Consider the following 17912-nt stretch of genomic DNA (forward strand, 5'->3'; position numbering starts at 1 on the left):
GACCAGATCCACTGCAGAGGTGGCTGGCACCTTTAGGCTATGTGCCCACGATGCAGAAATGAAGCAGAAAATTTCTGCAGCATTTCTGCATCTCCCTGGCAGAAAAAACTCATGCAGATTGTGCATGCATTTTCCCTGCAGAATACATGCGGATTCACATGCATATCCACATGCGTTAACGGATGTGTTTCCGCATGCGGACTGACAAGCACTTTCCAGGCGATAGCATCACTTGGAAAGTGCTTGACAACTAGGTCACACTGTATAAATCCATGCAAACGGCATAGATTTATATAGTGTGACCGTAAAAATAAAAAAATAAAGCTATACTTACCTCCGATCCCCCGCCACGTGTGCTGTCGCGCTCCTTCCTGGTTCCTTCCTGGCTTGCCGGCATCTCGCGAGACAGCCTGCGGTCACATGACCGCGACGTCATCTCAGGTGCTGGAAGGAGAAGCGCTGCAGGGGCCGCCGGACAGGTGAATATAAACTTTATTTGTTATTTTATTCTTTTTTTCACAGGTACAATGGTACCCAGGTCTGGATGAGAGTCTTCTCTCCTCCAGAACTGGGTACCATCCGCACATTGAAGCTCATATTATCCGCTTGTACAAATGTACAGACACGGATTCTATGGGTCTCAATGCAAGTCAATGGCGGCGCTTCCGCAAAATTAATGAACATGCTGCGGATTTATGAGCGCTGCAGAAACGCTGCGGAAAAATCCGCAGCATGTGCATTGACATTGCGGAATGCCTTTGGGGACCATGGGGTGCGGATTACCATGCGTTTTTGATGCGTTTCCGCTGCGGAAACGCATGAAAAACGCATCGTGTGCACTCAGCCTAAATGTGTCTTATCTTCAAGTACAAAGAATTAAAAAAAGATTTGAAGAGACTGGAGATGTTTGACAAGCCCAGGTCCAGCAGACCCGGCAAGACAACTGCTCAGGAGAAACGTTTGTTGGTTAGAAAATCAAAAGCAAGCCCCTCTTCCACTGCAGCAGAGCTCCAACAGGCCTGGTCACCTCAAGTCCCTGTGTCAACTAGAACAGTTTGTAGGATTCTGTCTCGAAATGGCCTCCATGGTCGAATCAGTGCCCAGAAGCCAGCACTAAACAAAAGGCGAATAAAAAGCATTTGCAAAGTCCCACAGCCTGCTAAACAGATGGACGCTGGAAAAGTGGCAGAAGGTGGATTTCTCTGCTGAATCTTCAGTAGAATTACACCACAGCCGCTGCAAACACTGCAGGAGACCTACTGGAGCCCGTATGGATCCAAAATACACCCAGAAAACAGTTACATTTGGTGGTGGAAAGATCATGGTCTGGGGTTGCATTCGGTATGGGGGTGTGCGAAACATTTGCAAGGTGGAAGGTAATATCAATAGCCTAAAATATCAAGAAGTATTAGCTACCTCTTACATTCCAAATCATAAAAGGGGTCAAATTCTGCAGCAGGATGGTGCTCCATCTCATACATCCATCTCTACAACAAAGTTCCTCCAGGCAAAAAAGATCAAGATGCTCAAGGACTGGCCGGCCCAGTCACCAGACATGAACATCATTGAGCATGTTTGGGGTAGGATGAAAGAGGAAGCTTGGAAGACAAAACCAAAGAATCTAGATGAACTCTGGGAGGCATGTAAAACGGCATTCTCTGCTATTCCTGATGACTTCATTAATAAATTGTATGAATCATTGTTGAACCGCATGGATGCAGTCCTTCAAGCTCATGGAAGTCACACAAAATATTAAATATGACTAATAGCACCACAACTTCATTCACCAATGTTATGCAACATATATTTGTATTTTAAGATAATTATTTGTTTGAATATCACCTTACTTTCTGTGGGCGACAAAACTTTTGTCTTGCCAAAATCTGACCATTCTGTGTTCATGAAATGATCAATATTTCAGCATTGATGCCAAATTATTTTCTTAACCCAAACCAAATTTGGGAGGGTTTCAGCTTTCAAAAGAGTAATTTATAAAACCAATGGATAAACTTAATGTCAGGTTATAAGCTTTTATTTACATAACATGGATAAGCGACATAACTTCTGTCAGGGAGTGTAGTGTGACCAAGTTGACAAGCACTTTCCAAGTGATGCTAAAATCGCTTGGAAAGCGCTTGTCAACCCGCATGCGGAAATGCATGTGAAGAACGCTTCACTTCTGCATGTCCCTGGCAAGAAAACGCATGTACAATCCTCATGCGTTTTTTTCTGCCAGGGAGATGCAGAAACGCTCAGGAAATAATCCTGAGCATTTCTGCATCGTGTGCACATAGCCTAACAGTTGTTGAAGAGATGTGTCTGCTGCTAGAACTCTGTGTGGCATTGACCTGGTCTCTAATCTGAGCTGCTGTTAACCTGCGATTTCTGAGGCTGGTGACTCAGATAAACTTATCCTCAGAAGCAGAGGTGACTCTTGGTCTTCCTTTCCTGGGGCGGTCCTCATGTGAGCCAGTTTCTTTGTAGCGCTTGATGGTTTTTGCAACTGCACTTGGGGACACTTTCAAAGTTTGCCCAATTTTTCGCAGTAACTGACCTTCATTTCTTAAAGTAATGATGGCCACTCGTTTTTCTTTACTTAGCTGCTTTTTTCTTGCCATAATACAAATTCTAACAGTCTATTCAGTAGGACTATCAGCTGTGTATCCACCTGATTTCTGCACAACACAACTGATGGTCCCAACCCCATTTATAAGGCAAGAAATCCCACTTATTAAACCTGACAGGGCACACCTGTGAAGTGAAAACCATTTCCGGTGACTACCTCTTGAAGCTCATCAAGAGAATGCCAAGAGTGTGCAAAGCAGTCATCAAAGCAAAAGGTGGCTACTTTGAAGAACCTAGAATATAAGACATATTTTCAGTTGTTTCACACTTTTTTTTTGTTAGTGTGAATGTACAAGTTTCACAGTCATGAAAATACAGAAAAATCTTTAAATGAGAAGGTGTGTCCAAACTTTTGGTCTGTACTGTAGGACCAGTACAATATAGATAAAATACTATAGACCAGCCATTCCAGTTGTACTCTTCCCTGGGGTATCGTGAAATAAGTTACTTTCTTGTTACGTATGTGTTGAAAAGTCCCGTATATTTGTTAAAAAGGAATCTGTCAGCAGTTTTTTTTAAATTTAATCTGAAAGCAGTATGAGGTAGGGGCGGAGACCCTTGTTCCAGCGTTGTCTTTTTCTAAGGTGCGTGCTACGGTTTCAATAAAATCAGTGTTTTATCGGCAGGAGATTACCACAAGTGGGTTTATTGTCTCATGCCTTGTAGTCCTACTGCTCTGTGTAATCCTGCCGCCCCCCCACTGATTAGTAGCTTTCTGACTGTGCACAGTCTATATAAAAAGTTGCTAATCAGTGGCGTGGATGGAGTTATTCTGGGTTCAGCATTCAGAGAACTGCAGGATCTGCAACAGAGAAAACAAAAGTGATTGAATAAAAATGACAGCAAGCAGCCCAGTAAGTGACACATCTTTGGAATCAGGATCTTGCCTCCACATCATGCTGCTCATTTTAAGCAATCTTTACTGAAGCATCTCTCAATTTAACATGTGTATCTTTTATATTTTATAGTCGAGAGCCAATGTCTCTGGTGAATTTAAGCAAGATCAATGGTGAATCAGGAGAGGAAGAGCTCAATTTGCATCTTAATAAGCACAAGGCAAAAGCCACTAGACACATCTTCCTTATAAGACATTCACAATACAAACTGGAAGGCAAGACCGATGCGGACAGGGTTCTTACCTCCCTCGGTTAGTATTTTGATATATGGCTAAAATATACTTCTATCTGTAACTGCATATGGCTTTTATCCTACATTTCTGATGACTGGTGCATTGGATCTCTACAAGGAAAGGTATCATTTTTATTGAAAAACAAGTGCCTTTTCAGCGTAACACTAATTTCATTAAAATGTGCTGATAAGTTCCCTTCAATGGAGGAGACAACCTTTAAGAAGTGTAAGAATAAATATGAAAGTACAATGTTGGCATATTGAAGATGCCAAATATTGAGAATATATTTAAAGCACCCCTTGAGGTTTTTTTTCTTATTTTACTGTAGGACTGGTGCAACACATGTAAGTTCCCTGCCCCTAGTCTTATACTCACCAGCCGCCATCTTCATCTGTTATCGGCGCCGCTCCAGTCGGTCTTCTGCAGGCTGTGACTGTTGTATGGCTCCAGTGTTTGCTGGGCGGGCTGGAAGTTTCTATTCAATGCACGTCTGAGAGGCAGAATGAGCTTGTGACCGTTACTTCTGACTTCTGGTGAGTGAGAAATTGCGGGCACAAGATGGCGGATGGGGATCGGAGCGGCTCCAGTAACAGTTGCAGATGCCAGCAGGTAAGTATAATATTAGGGACAGGAAACTTAGATTAGTTGCACCACTCCAGCACTGAAATAAAAAAAAAAAAAAAAACCTGGAGTGGTGCTTTTAAAGCAGGTCTGTCGCTAGATGTCACAATGAAAGCTGTACTCCTTATTAATTAGATTTCTTAAGCATGTTAAAGGGAATATGTCAACCCCTGGGAGATATCCGACCTCGACTCTGGGCATACTGGTGATAGAAAAGTAAATCTATACTTACCTGTGTGGCCCATAGCACATGTCTGATTGCAGAGAATAGTGTTTTTATCCACTCTGTTTTCAACAGGCTTGGCATCCGGGGGACGCCAAGCAATCCCCGCCTAACTGTTTATTAATTTGTTATTCCCCGAAATCCCCTCCTATATACTTAATTATCTTTCTCCCCCACCTCCCCTGCACGTCACAGGACCCTGTAGCGCGGTTTGCTTCATCCCGGCCCCGTCTGCCTGTGCACTGCGCCGCAGGAATCTATTGTGCAAACGCAAGGAAGTGACAGTGACTCCCCAGCACCTGCGCAATAGAAACCTGCAGCACAGTGCACAGAGAGACGGGCCGGGACGAAGCAAAGCGCGCTCTAAGTGTGCGGCGCTTTGCGTATGCCCGGGAAGTCAGGGAGCACGGTGCACGTCACAGGGCCCTGTGACGTGCAGGGGAGGGGTGGAATATGATAACTAAGCGGATAGGCGGGGATTTCGGGGAATAATAAGCACATTGGCGGGGATTTCTTGGCGTCCCCCAGACACCAAGCCTGTGGAAAACAGAGTGGATACACGTATATTACGTACCGGTAATGTAATGTGTTTTTTCGGAACCCATAACGGCACAGCGAGAGAGGGGATCCGCCCTTCAAGGGCAGGAAACCTTCAAGATAAAAAGGGCGGCGCCTCTCTCCGCCTCAGTGGATTACAGAGCATGAGAGGATTCTCCGGTTAGAGCACATAATTTTATTAACCATAAACAAATTTCACCCATGTGAATACTTCAATACCCACCAACCGGAAGGTGAACACCATAGTGATAGGGAGGGAATGTAAAGGTGCCGTCATGAGTTCCGAAAAAACACATTACCAGTAAGTAATATATGTGTTTTTCTGTCACCCATGACGTCACAACGAGAGAATTACAGAGAACTAGGTATGTAAGGGAGGGACCACAGCCTGCAGAACCCTTCTCCTGTGGCACCCCAGGGGTCTGGTTTCCACAGTAACAGCAATGTTATGTCTGAGAGCAGGTGGGAGGTCTCTTGGTCAGGGATCCTGTGCATGCCACACCTCCTGCCCAGTCCTGGGAGGGGAAGAACTTCCCCTATATAAACCTAGGGCTGAGGCAGGGTTAGTGAGTAGAGAAGAAGTAGAGACAGAGAAGAGAAGAGAAGAGAAGCAGCATAGGAAGAAACAACAGGAGCTCTGTGGGAGCAGTACTACAAAGAGTCAGGGGCTGGCAGCTGCAGAGCTCGCCCTGACTGAGAAGCTATCACCGGACCCGGAGTCCGAGGCTGTGGGGACTAACTCCTATCCAGCAGCAGAAACCGACCGGCAGGGGAATTCAGGTCCTCTGGCCAAGAAACCCGAAGGCACGGTCACACGCGTGGGACCAGCACCGCCGTCGTGGAGCGGAAGCTACTAGAAGGCCCCGAGTCACCGGCCATACGGGTGAGCACCACACGGTACACTCAGGGACGTGGGCTACTTATACCCGCCTCTAGCAAGGTAGCCAGAAGAGTACAGTTAGTTTGGGAGGCCTACAACTCCGCCTGGCCAGGGGAGATCCCATCTGCTCAAGGACTGACCAGGCCCCAATCGCTAGCCAGTACTCCGGGAGGGTCTATCTTTGTCACCAGTAAAGACCCTGAACTACACCGTACCGTCTCCGAGTGGTTCCTGCTACCCCCATCATCCACGTCGGCTGCCCTGAGGCCATACCCCTCCCGTTGGGGGTGATACTATCACGCTGCACAATCCTACCACCGGCCTCAGCGGTCTGCCCTGCAGCGGCAGCTCCTTCGCTGCATTCAACGGGTGGCGTAGTCGTACAACATCTACCACTAATACAGCGCCACTTAGTCTGACTCCCTGGGCACGGACCGGGTCACCGCCACGAGACTACAACCTTCAACAGATCCGGCTCCGGGTAAGCTCCCGCGTGCGCAACGCTGCGCGACACAGGCCCAGGGGTGCGTCAACTTTTGGCGTAGTCGGCAGGATTTCGTGCCCGCAACCACCGGGTACTGCGTGCCTGAAAAAGACTGTTCAAACTTACCATCGGTGAAGATTCCCGCCATCCGGCGCCATTTTCAGCCTTCTTCCCGCCTTCCGTGGAGTTTTCCCGCCGTTGGACGCTATCTTGAAGACGCCGCGCGGGAAGAAGAGGGGCGTGGACTCCAAAAGCGCGCGAGAACTGAAGCCCCGCCTCACGTCCAGACGTCGCGTAAGGTCCTGGAAGGAGCCCAGCAGACGCTGACGTCACAGGAGTGCGACGGAAGGTCCTCAACCCTGACGATCCACTGCGGAGCCGCGGCCTACGGAAGAGGATCATCGCAAGGTAGGCCACGGTCCACTAGGGGGGAGAAGGATGTCGGATACGGAGGAGAGCTTCACCGCTTCAACCCCCGCCAGCGCCACCGCCGTTGCGGTCATGCCTTTCACCATGCCCTATATCCCGGGGGCAGCCTGGCTACCCCAGTACTCAGGGGAGTCACATACCCTGCATGACTTTAGAGAAAAGCTGGATAGCCTCTTCCAGGTGTATCCCCTCACAGAGGAGCAAAAAGTGAGCATCCTGGTGGCCCAGTTAACCGGGGCAGCCCAAAGGGAGGTAAAGTCCTGGCCACCTGGGAGGAGGACTGTCGCAGAGATACTAACCCGGCTGAGGGACACCTTTGATACCCGCACCTCAGCCGAGATCAAGCTTAGATTCTACGGGTGCAAACAGCGGGCACATGAGTATAAGGGACTATGCCCTGAACCTACAAGAGGCCCTGAGAGCCATTAAGCAGACCGACCCTGACGGCGTGGGAGACGAGGACAGGCTGTTGACTGAGCAATTTATAGAGGGTTTATATTGCAATGCCCACCGAACCCAGTTGCGGGCAATGGCCTTACAGGACCCTCATCTGGGATTTGCACAGTTCAAGGACAGAGCCATCCGGGTGCTCCGAGAACCGGCACCAGGTGGCGTTGTGACCCACAGACGCCCCACTACCACTTACCACCAGGAGGCGGCACCCTTGTCGGCAGGGCCTGTGGGAGCTGATGCGCAGGCTTTGAACAATGACCCGGCTCCAGACCTGCACCATCAGGTCCAAGAGCTAGCTAAAAGCGTTGCCGCGCTAACCCGAACTGTGCAGTCTTTACAGGTTTCCACTCCAGGGAAGATCCAGCTGGCATCCGGACCGGAGGACATCCCGTGGCGTCGACAAAGGAGGACCCCACCGGCCAGAGGAAGACCCAGCGACCGATACAACGAGGACGGACAACCCATCTGCCGCCGCTGCAATCAACCCGGACATATGGCAAGGTACTGTCCTTTAAACTGGCACAACCTGGGGTAGAGGGCCAAACCCCAGGAAAAAGATCATCAGGCCCATCGAAGTGGCGCGACAGATATGTGGGAGGACGTCCAGTCTTGCCTGTGGTACTGGATGGCATCCCTATGAGTGCCCTATTGGACACCGGGTCACAGGTCACCACTATCCCGTACGTGCTCTTCAAGCAGTACTGGAATGACTCGGATATCACCCGCTACCCTGACGACGACTTGAGTATCATCGCCAGCAATGGTCAGCCCGTGCCACAGATTGGATTTAAAGAGGTGACCATTAAAATCGGTAGAGTCGAACTGGCAGCACAGGGACTGATCATTGTAGACATTGACAAACACGAGAGTCACCCAAAGATAACTCTAGGAACTAATGTAATTGAAAATTGTCTTGCAGAGGTGATTTTCCTTTTACAACAGGTTGCCAAGAACGCCAGCTCCGGCCAGCAGCGAGTGCTCCAGAAAGAGATCCGGGCACTGATGCGACGGCAACAGATAGAACTCTCCGGTGGTGAGATTGGTAGCGTAAGAATGTGTGACCCTTTCCCTATTGCCATGCCCCCAAAAAGTGAAATGATGATTTGGTGCCGGGCAGCTATTGGTCTGAGAGGTAGAGATTACCAGGCAATGGTAGAACCAGTTTACTCAGACAGTAGGCCCACCATTTTGACAGCACGGGGGGTGGTTAATGTACGCCATGGGAGGGTGCCCGTTCGCATAATAAATATCGGGAAGAGGGAAGTGTACCTGCCCCGGTATGCCACGCTAGCCAAATTGTATACCATCAATCAAAATTCCATACAGTCCGTAGAACCCTTGCCTCCATCTTCCCCGGAGGAAGGTAACTGCTCTAAAGAAACAATGGAGGACTGGTGTCAGCAACTACATTTGGGTACTGACTCCACTCCCTCACACCAGAAACAGGGAGTCTATCGGGTGGTTCAAGAGTACGAGAGAGTGTTTAGTAAACACCCGTTAGACTTCGGGCGAGTCAAGGGGGTAGAACACCACATCCCCACGGGAGACCATCTTCCCATAAAAGAGAGGTATCGACCCGTACCCCCTGCACACTACCAACACGCCAAGGGGATGCTTAGGGACATGAAGGAGGCTGGGGTGATCAGGGATAGCTGTAGCCCCTGGGCAGCTCCACTAGTCTTAGTCAAAAAGAAAGACAACACCATGAGGATGTGTGTAGATTACCGGAAAATTAACCGTATCACACACAAGGATGCGTACCCCTTACCAAGGATAGAGGAGTCTTTGGCTGCTTTAAGATCTGCTAACTTCTTCTCTACCTTGGATCTCACTAGCGGGTACTGGCAGGTTCCTGTAGCAGAGGCGGACCGGGAGAAGACCGCATTCACCACCCCGATGGGACTTAGCGAGTTTACCTGTATGCCGTTCGGACTCTGCAACGCACCGGGAACCTTCCAACGATTAATGGAGTGCTGTCTGGGCCACAGAAACTTCGAGACGGTCCTGTTGTACCTGGACGATGTCATCGTATATTCCAAGACTTATGAGGACCACCTGAAACACCTGGCGGAAGTGTTCGAAGCTCTGGCAAGCTACGGCTTAAAGGTAAAACCCTCCAAGTGTCACCTCTTGAAACCAAAGGTGCAGTACCTGGGACACGTGGTGAGCGCTGACGGAGTGGCTCCCGACCCTGATAAGATCACCGCAATTAAGGAATGGCCAAGTCCCTCCAGTGTAAAGGAAGTGCGGCAGTTCCTCGGGTTGGTAGGCTATTACCGCAGATTCATCCCCGGTTTCACCAAAAAGGCAGCTCCTATGCAGGACCTCCTGATAGGCCAGTCCCGGAAGGCCAAGAACCAGAAGCCGCCCTTCAAATGGGAGAAGTTAGAAGAAGAGTCCTTCCGCCAGCTGAAGATGGCCCTCACGGGGGATGAAATCCTGGCGTACCCTGATTACAGCCAGCCCTTTATCCTCTACACCGACGCAAGTAACATCGGGCTAGGAGCCGTACTGTCCCAGATCCAGCAGGGGAAAGAACGAGTAATCGCTTACGCTAGCCGAAAACTGCGACCCACCGAAAGAAACCCTGAGAATTACAGCTCATTTAAGCTAGAGTTCCTGGCAGTGGTGTGGGCAGTCACCGAACGCTTTAAGCACTACCTCGCTTCTTCCCGGTTCACCGTGTACACGGATAACAACCCGTTGACACACCTGGACACGGCAAGACTCGGTGCCCTAGAGCAGAGATGGATGGCCCGTCTGTCCAACTACGAGTTCACAATCAAATACCGGGCAGGACGCTCCAATACCAACGCGGACGCCCTGTCCAGGATGCCAAACCTACCGGACGTAGGAGAAGATCCAGAGGGACTGGAAGAAGTCGAACTCCCCGCGTTCCACCGTCATGGGACTATCCAGTATTCCCATCGGGTAAGGAGTAAGCAAGCCGCTACGTTTAACCCCTTGCCTCACTACAACTGGGAGGAAACGCAAGACAGTGACCCTGCCGTCCGGCTGGTAAAGGAGATGCTGACTCGGCCAGAGGCTCGCCTTGACCCAGACGCTCCGGAGGAAGCCAAGCAACTGTGGGCTGAGAAGAGTCGACTGTTCCTTTACAAGGGGAAGTTGTGCCGCAGAATGGTTAACTCCCGGACGCATGAACTAATCTGGCAAGTAGTGGTGCCACGGAGAGACGCAGCCATGGTGATGGAGGCATACCACGACGGGGCTGGACACTTCGGATGGAAGAAGCTGGAGTTCCTGCTGCGTGGGCGGTTCCACTGGGTAGGCATGAGGGGAACCATCGAGAGGTGGTGCAGAGACTGTGGCCCGTGCAACCTAAGAAGGAAGGACCGTGCCAGCCAGAAGACTCCCCTGCAGTCCATCGTCACCCGGCAGCCGTTGGAACTGGTAGCCTTGGATCATGTAAAACTGACCCCAAGCAGAAGTGGCTACGTCTACGCGTTAACCATTGTGGATCATTACTCCCGGTTCTTGGTTGTCGTCCCCGTTAAGGACTTAACGGCTCAAACAGCAGCTAGAGCCTTCCAGCAGCACTTCTGCCGTCCACACGGGTACCCGGACCAAGTGCTGATGGACCAGGGACCTGCCTTTGAAGCGGAGGTCTTCCAGGAATTCTGCAATCTGTATGGCTGCCGGAAGATAAGGACGACACCCTATCATCCGCAAACTAATGGACTTTGTGAGAAAATGAACCAGGTGGTAATGGATCTCCTGAAAACATTGCCCCTGGAAGAACGCAGTCTGTGGCCTGAGAAGCTGCCCGATCTGGTGGACCTATACAACCACATCCCGGTAGGTTCCACCAACTGTACCCCGGCTTACCTAATGAGGGCGAGACCTGGTAAGTTACCTGTTGACCTGGAAATGGGAGTCCTGACACCCGAGGACACTTCACCAGAAGCAGACTGGGACACAGAGAGGCAGCAGCAGTACCGGAAAGTACAGGAGAGCGTGGAGCGAAGTCTCTGTCAGGCTAGGGAAAGACAAGAGAAAACTTACAACCAGTATGCTCCCGCTGTTCCCCTGGTACCCGGAGAGCAGGTCTTGAAGAGGAAAAGACGGCTCCACAAGTTGGACGACCAGTGGGAGAAGGACCCGTACACCGTACTGCCCTCAAGCCACGAGAACCCGAAAGTCTGTACCATCAGTAAAGACGGAGGGGAGACCATAGCCATTGTATCCCGGGATCACCTGAAGAAGTGTCCTGAACAGCTACGGAACCCTGAAGAGGAACAAGAAGACCATCGACCCGTAGAGGAAAGGGAGGATATGGTTAGTACTGTGCTCGGAGACTTCCCTCGGTCCTGGACTCAAGTCAATGGTGCAGTTGTGGTACCCGTCCTCACGTTCCTCCAACCAGCATCCCAAGTGCCTACGGAGCAACAGGTAGAGCTAGAAGAGCAGCCGGTCCAGGAGGCAGAAGACTCCACACAAGCAGAACAGGAGGATCAACCCTCTGCTTATAGTGAGCCTGCCGTACCCCTAGTGAGCCAAAGAGCCGGTAGACAGCTGCCCAGTTTACCCTTGACAGCTCCTACACCCTGTAGTTCAGGGCTAGACAGTCAGCTCCGTAGGTCCACTAGGGCCACTAGAGGCCAGTTACCCGCACGTTGGAGGATTTGAAGTGTATAAATTGTTTTATTTGTGGTTACCTGTTTTTCTTGTTGTTTGTGTATAATTATGTGTTTCTAGTCATTTATAGGAGTCCTTGGTGGATTTACCGGGAATCCTTGTACATGGTTGGAGCGTAACCTAGGAATGGACTAAAGACTGTTAAGGACTCGGGGCAGGACAGACCCCTACCTGGTTACGTCTCCCTGTTTTGGTGAAATGGACACCTTGCTTTTCTTCAAAAACTGCACCCGGTTGCGGACACGCCGTGACCATCTTTATATGTTTTTCTTATTGTACTATTATTGTTTATACCTTGTTATGTTTAAAAATATGTTTAGTCCCGGAGTACTAAATTTCACTAGGGGGGAATGTGGCACCCCAGGGGTCTGGTTTCCACAGTAACAGCAATGTTATGTCTGAGAGCAGGTGGGAGGTCTCTTGGTCAGGGATCCTGTGCATGCCACACCTCCTGCCCAGTCCTGGGAGGGGAAGAACTTCCCCTATATAAACCTAGGGCTGAGGCAGGGTTAGTGAGTAGAGAAGAAGTAGAGACAGAGAAGAGAAGAGAAGCAGCATAGGAAGAAACAACAGGAGCTCTGTGGGAGCAGTACTACAAAGAGTCAGGGGCTGGCAGCTGCAGAGCTCGCCCTGACTGAGAAGCTATCACCGGACCCGGAGTCCGAGGCTGTGGGGACTAACTCCTATCCAGCAGCAGAAACCGACCGGCAGGGGAATTCAGGTCCTCTGGCCAAGAAACCCGAAGGCACGGTCACACGCGTGGGACCAGCACCGCCGTCGTGGAGCGGAAGCTACTAGAAGGCCCCGAGTCACCGGCCATACGGGTGAGCACCACACGGTACACTCAGGGACGTGGGCTACTTATACCCGCCTCTAGCAAGGTAGCCAGAAGAGTACAGTTAGTTTGGGAGGCCTACAACTCCGCCTGGCCAGGGGAGATCCCATCTGCTCAAGGACTGACCAGGCCCCAATCGCTAGCCAGTACTCCGGGAGGGTCTATCTTTGTCACCAGTAAAGACCCTGAACTACACCGTACCGTCTCCGAGTGGTTCCTGCTACCCCCATCATCCACGTCGGCTGCCCTGAGGCCATACCCCTCCCGTTGGGGGTGATACTATCACGCTGCACAATCCTACCACCGGCCTCAGCGGTCTGCCCTGCAGCGGCAGCTCCTTCGCTGCATTCAACGGGTGGCGTAGTCGTACAACATCGCCACTTAGTCTGACTCCCTGGGCACGGACCGGGTCACCGCCACGAGACTACAACCTTCAACAGATCCGGCTCCGGGTAAGCTCCCGCGTGCGCAACGCTGCGCGACACAGGCCCAGGGGTGCGTCACTCCCAAATGTGAGATCAGAGGAGGCAGAAAGGTCAAGCCTATAGTGATTATAGAAAGTGGACGGAGATGACCATGTGGCCACTCTTTCTGCCCAGGAAGCTGCCATGCCCCGTGTAGAGTGGGCCTTCAGATTGTTAGGAGGATCTCTGCCTCATCCCGTATAGGCCATCGTGATGGCTTCTCGGATCCACCTTGATAGAATGCCTTTTGAGACCTTTGATCCCTTTCGGGAGCCCTGAAAGGAGACAAATAGAGCCCTATCCTTCCTCCATGAGCTTGTGGATGCTAAATAATGTATAAGGCGTCTCCTGACATCCAAGGTATGAAATCTTTCCTCCTTGCTATTTTTTGGTTCAGGACAGAAGGATGGTAGGGCTATCTCCTGAGACATATGAAACTTAGATACAATCTTAGGTAGGAAAGCAGGGTCTAGTCTCAAAACTACCCTATCGTCTAGAACGAAGGTAAAAGGTGGATCTGCAGATAAAGCCTGTAACTCACTAACCCTCCGTGCTGATGTTAAGGCCACAAGAAGTATCGTTTTTAGGGTAAGTAATTTTATGGCCCCTGAGCTAAGGGGCTCAAAGGGAGAACTTGTTAACGTGTTTAGCACTAAGTTCAAATCCCAAGAAGGCACCCTTATTATAGGGGCTGGTTTGGCTCCACTGCATGCCCTCATGAACTTGGAAATCCATTTGTTACTGGGCAGATTATAATTATACAAGGCTCCTAAGGCAGAGATTTGGACCTTTAGGGTGCTAACCACTAGACCTTTTTCCAGCCCTTTTTGAAGAAATTCCAAAATGGCCTTTATGGGGACCCCCCCCCCCCCCCCTCCCTTCCGGGGAGAATCCCTGAGATGACAAAAACTTCTTCCAGACTCTGCTGTAAATTTTAGTAGTGATTGGTTTCACCCCGACCCTCTAGCAACGACCTCTCAAGTTCCAGGCCGCTAAGTGCAATCCTGAGGATGGAATACAGGACTTTGAGCAAGAGGGTCGGTTTGTGATTGACATGCTCTTCAGCCAAAAGAACCATGGTCTCTTGGGCCAGAAGGGGGCTATGAGGACCACTCGAGCCTGATCCTCCCCGATCTTCCTCAACACTGCTGGAATTATTCACGTTGGGGGAAAGGCATAGGCCAGACTGAAATCCCATCTGCTCTGGAAGGCGTCTACTACTAGAGGGTTTTCCTTGGGATTCAGTGAGCAGAACTTTTTTAATTTGCTGTTCTAACGAGTCGCAAACAGGTCGACCTCTGGAGACCCCCACATGGCCACTAGCTGGCGGAAGACTGAATGATTTAGAGTCCATTCTCCCTGCTATAGTGGCCTGCGACTTAGAAAGTCTGCCTTCGTGTTGTCCTCTCCTCTGATTTGAAGGACCTTTTAAAGAGAGAACTTTTCCTTCCACTAGAGAAAATATCCTCCCCGCAACTTGCATTAGTGATTTTGAGTGAGTTCCCCCCTGGTGGTTCACATATGCCACAGTGACCTGGTTGTCGGACAGAATTTTTATGTGATGTACTCGTAGAAGGGGTAAGAAGCTGATTAGTGCCTTCTCTACTGCTCTTAATTCCCACATGTTGGAAGACTCCAGACTCTCCTCCCCTGACCAAGTCCCCTGTATTGGGTGGTTGTCTAGGTGCGCCCCCCACCCCCTGGGGCTGGCGTCCGTAGTAATCACTCTGGTAATTTGGGTAACCCAGGGGACGCCTGTCTGGACCGTGTTTGTCTTTAACCACCAAAACAGTTACTGAATTACATTGTGAGGGAGTGTTAATCTGCCCTCCAGATGCCCCCTGAGGATGATTTCGTTCTTTAGGACATCCCATTGTAATTCCCTTGAATGAAATTGGGCCCAGCATACCGCTGGAATGCAGGAGGTGAGAGACCCCAGCAGAGACATGGCCCCCCTTAGAGTCATTACTGGGTTTGTTATGGCTGCCGAAACTAAATTTTTTATTTTCTCTCTTTTCTGCCCGGGCAGGCGGCATTCCTGTCCAACCGAATCCAGAGTAAGGCCTAAAAACATCTGAGTTGTATGCGGGATCAGTTTTGATTTTTCTAGGTTTAAACACCATCCTAAGTTTTTTAAGATGGTGCACACCTGATCCACTTGGGCCAGGCAGTGATCGTAAGTTTTGCCCACTATTAGGAAGTCGTCCAGGTATGGAATGATCAATCTGTTTTCCTCCCTGAGATGAGCCGTAGCCTCCGCTATAAGTTTTGTGAATATGCAGGGCGCCACTGCTAGGCCGAAGGGAAGAGCTCTGTACTGGAAGTGCCTGACGACTCCTTGTACAGTCACGGCTACTCTGAGGTATTTTTGAAAGTCGTGATGGATTGACACATGGTAATACGCATCTTTTAGGTCCAACACTCCCATGTAGCAGCTAGGAAATAGAAGGCTTATCCTTGATTTTATTGTTTCCATGTTGAATGAAGGAATGTTCAGGAATTTGTTCAGGCCTTTCAAGTTGATGATTACTCTGTATGAATTGTCCGGTTTCTTTATAAGGAATAAAAGGGAATAGAACCCTCTTCTTTCCTCTTGTGATGATACCTCCAGTAAGATGTTCTTTTGCAGGAGATCTGAAATCTCTTCCTCCAGTGCCCGCTGTTCTGGTAGAGAGGATCTTAAGGCGGTCAGAATAAATTCCTCTGGTGGGTTCCTCAGAAATTCCAGCTTTAATCCTGATTTTATTAAATTGAGGATCCACTTGCTGGAAGAGATCCTTTCTCAGGCTGGAAGGAAGAGAGAGAGCCTCCCTCCCACCTGGGATAGAGTGTCATTTTGGGGGTTTGCGACTATCCTGGGAGGGCCCGCCGAACAAAAACCCTTTCCCTTTCCTGGAACGATCCTCCCATCTAGACTCTACACAACGATTCTAGATCTTTCTGTGGATGTCCTTCTGCGGCCAAATTTCTTCCTCCGAAAGGACTGCTTAAAAGTTGAGAGGGAAGATTTAGGAAATCCTTTTTTTGTTGTCACCTGCTTTCTCAAGAATGGTATCAAGAGAGGTACTGAAAAGAAAATCTCCTTCACACGGAAGAGAACATAGCTTTCCTTTCGTCTGTATATCCCCTGGGCAACATTTCAGCCAGACTGCTATACGGCCGGCATTAGGGCCGCAGATCTCGCCGCTAATCTGGCGGAATCCGCAGAGGCGTCAGATAAGAAGGCCGCTTCTCCTTTCAATACTGGTAGAGAGGCCAGAATGGAGTCCTGTCACTCGTTGTTCTTAACCTGGTTTTCTAACCTGTCTAACCAAACCATGAGGGATCTTGCCGTACAAGTTGCTGCTATGGCTGGTTTCAATGCCCCCCTGATGACTCCCAAATACCCTTAAGGAAGGTATCTATCTTCCGATCCAGTGGGTCCTTCAGCATCCCTGTGTCTTCAAAAGGGAGAGAAGATTTTTTAGAAGCTTTGGACACCGCAACATCCAGCTTCGGGGCTTTATTCCAGGAAGCAGTATCTTCCTCATTAAAGGGATATTTCCTTTTGAAGGAGGATGGAAGGGGACCCTTTTTCTCCAGCCTATCCCACTCCTTCTTGATAAGTCCCTGCACCTTATCGTTAATCGGAAAAACTCTGTTTTTTCCGATCCAAGGTGCCAACCATAATATCCTGTACCGATTTTTTTGCCTTCTGGTCAACTAATCCCCTTGTGGACCTGATGGCTTTTACTAAGCTATCAACACTTTCCAGGGGAAAACAATGACCTGTGCCTGCCTCGCTATCCGAAAAGGAAGAGTCAGTGGAGTCATCCAGCATTCCCTCGTCGGATTCAGAGTCTGAAAGACTGGGTGGGGTTTTTGCTCTATGGGTCTGGGATGCTTCTTTTGCCTGGGAAAACGATTTTAGCAATTTTTTTTTTTCCCACCTCAGACCTAATAAGGGTTTTTAAATTTGAAGCAAAATCTGGGGTTCCCTCCAAAATTGTTTCCTCAATACATTGCTGGCATAACTTTTTGGGCCAGTCTTTAGTCAGACCCCGTTCACACAGGGCACGTACTCTATACTTGGATTTCCCCGTACATTTCTTAGGGACATCCTGACCATATAAAGGAGGAAGGAGAGGGAGAGAGACCAAACAGAAAAAAGTCTACATTAATACGTCGACTTTCATGTAGCTCACTCACCACCCAGTAGATAAAAACAGGATACCGGAGCGGGAGGCAGGACTGTATCAGACACTTCTCCTCGGGAGACCGCGGAATCATCGATCCTGCTTGAGCTATGCCGGCTGGACCTTGAATCCTTGGTGCTGCGTGTCCCAGAACACCCACAGCTCCTGCTCTGTGGTGTACGCTGCTCCTGGGTGTGCTTCTGGCGCTGAGGCTGCTGCGGCTGCTCCATCTCCTCGGGCTGCTGCTGCTGCAGCATGAACTACTCTTGCTGCTGATGCGGTGGGGAGGGCTGCTGTGAGGCCATTACGGTGCACTGCGCCCCTGCCTAGCCGGGATCTACCCTTAAGTACCCTCATTGTGCCAGGGAGATCACCAGCCG

General features: G+C 49.9%; 1 protein-coding gene across 2 annotated transcripts in view; it reads left to right on the plus strand.

Annotated features, from left to right (window-relative positions):
• PGAM5 (PGAM family member 5, mitochondrial serine/threonine protein phosphatase) overlaps positions 1 to 17912 on the plus strand; it is a 34174-nt gene that overhangs the window by 5544 nt on the left and 10718 nt on the right. For both annotated transcript variants that reach the window (XM_073675822.1, XM_073675831.1), the window contains exon 2: positions 3594 to 3772. In XM_073675822.1, the coding sequence (XP_073531923.1) occupies positions 3594 to 3772 (179 nt within the window). The remainder of the gene's footprint in view (positions 1 to 3593; positions 3773 to 17912) is intronic.

Source organism: Phyllobates terribilis, unplaced genomic scaffold (assembly GCF_046119375.1).
Source record: "Phyllobates terribilis strain yellow unplaced genomic scaffold, ASM4611937v1 Scaffold_1__5_contigs__length_1240528914, whole genome shotgun sequence".
NCBI lineage: Eukaryota > Metazoa > Chordata > Amphibia > Anura > Dendrobatidae > Phyllobates > Phyllobates terribilis.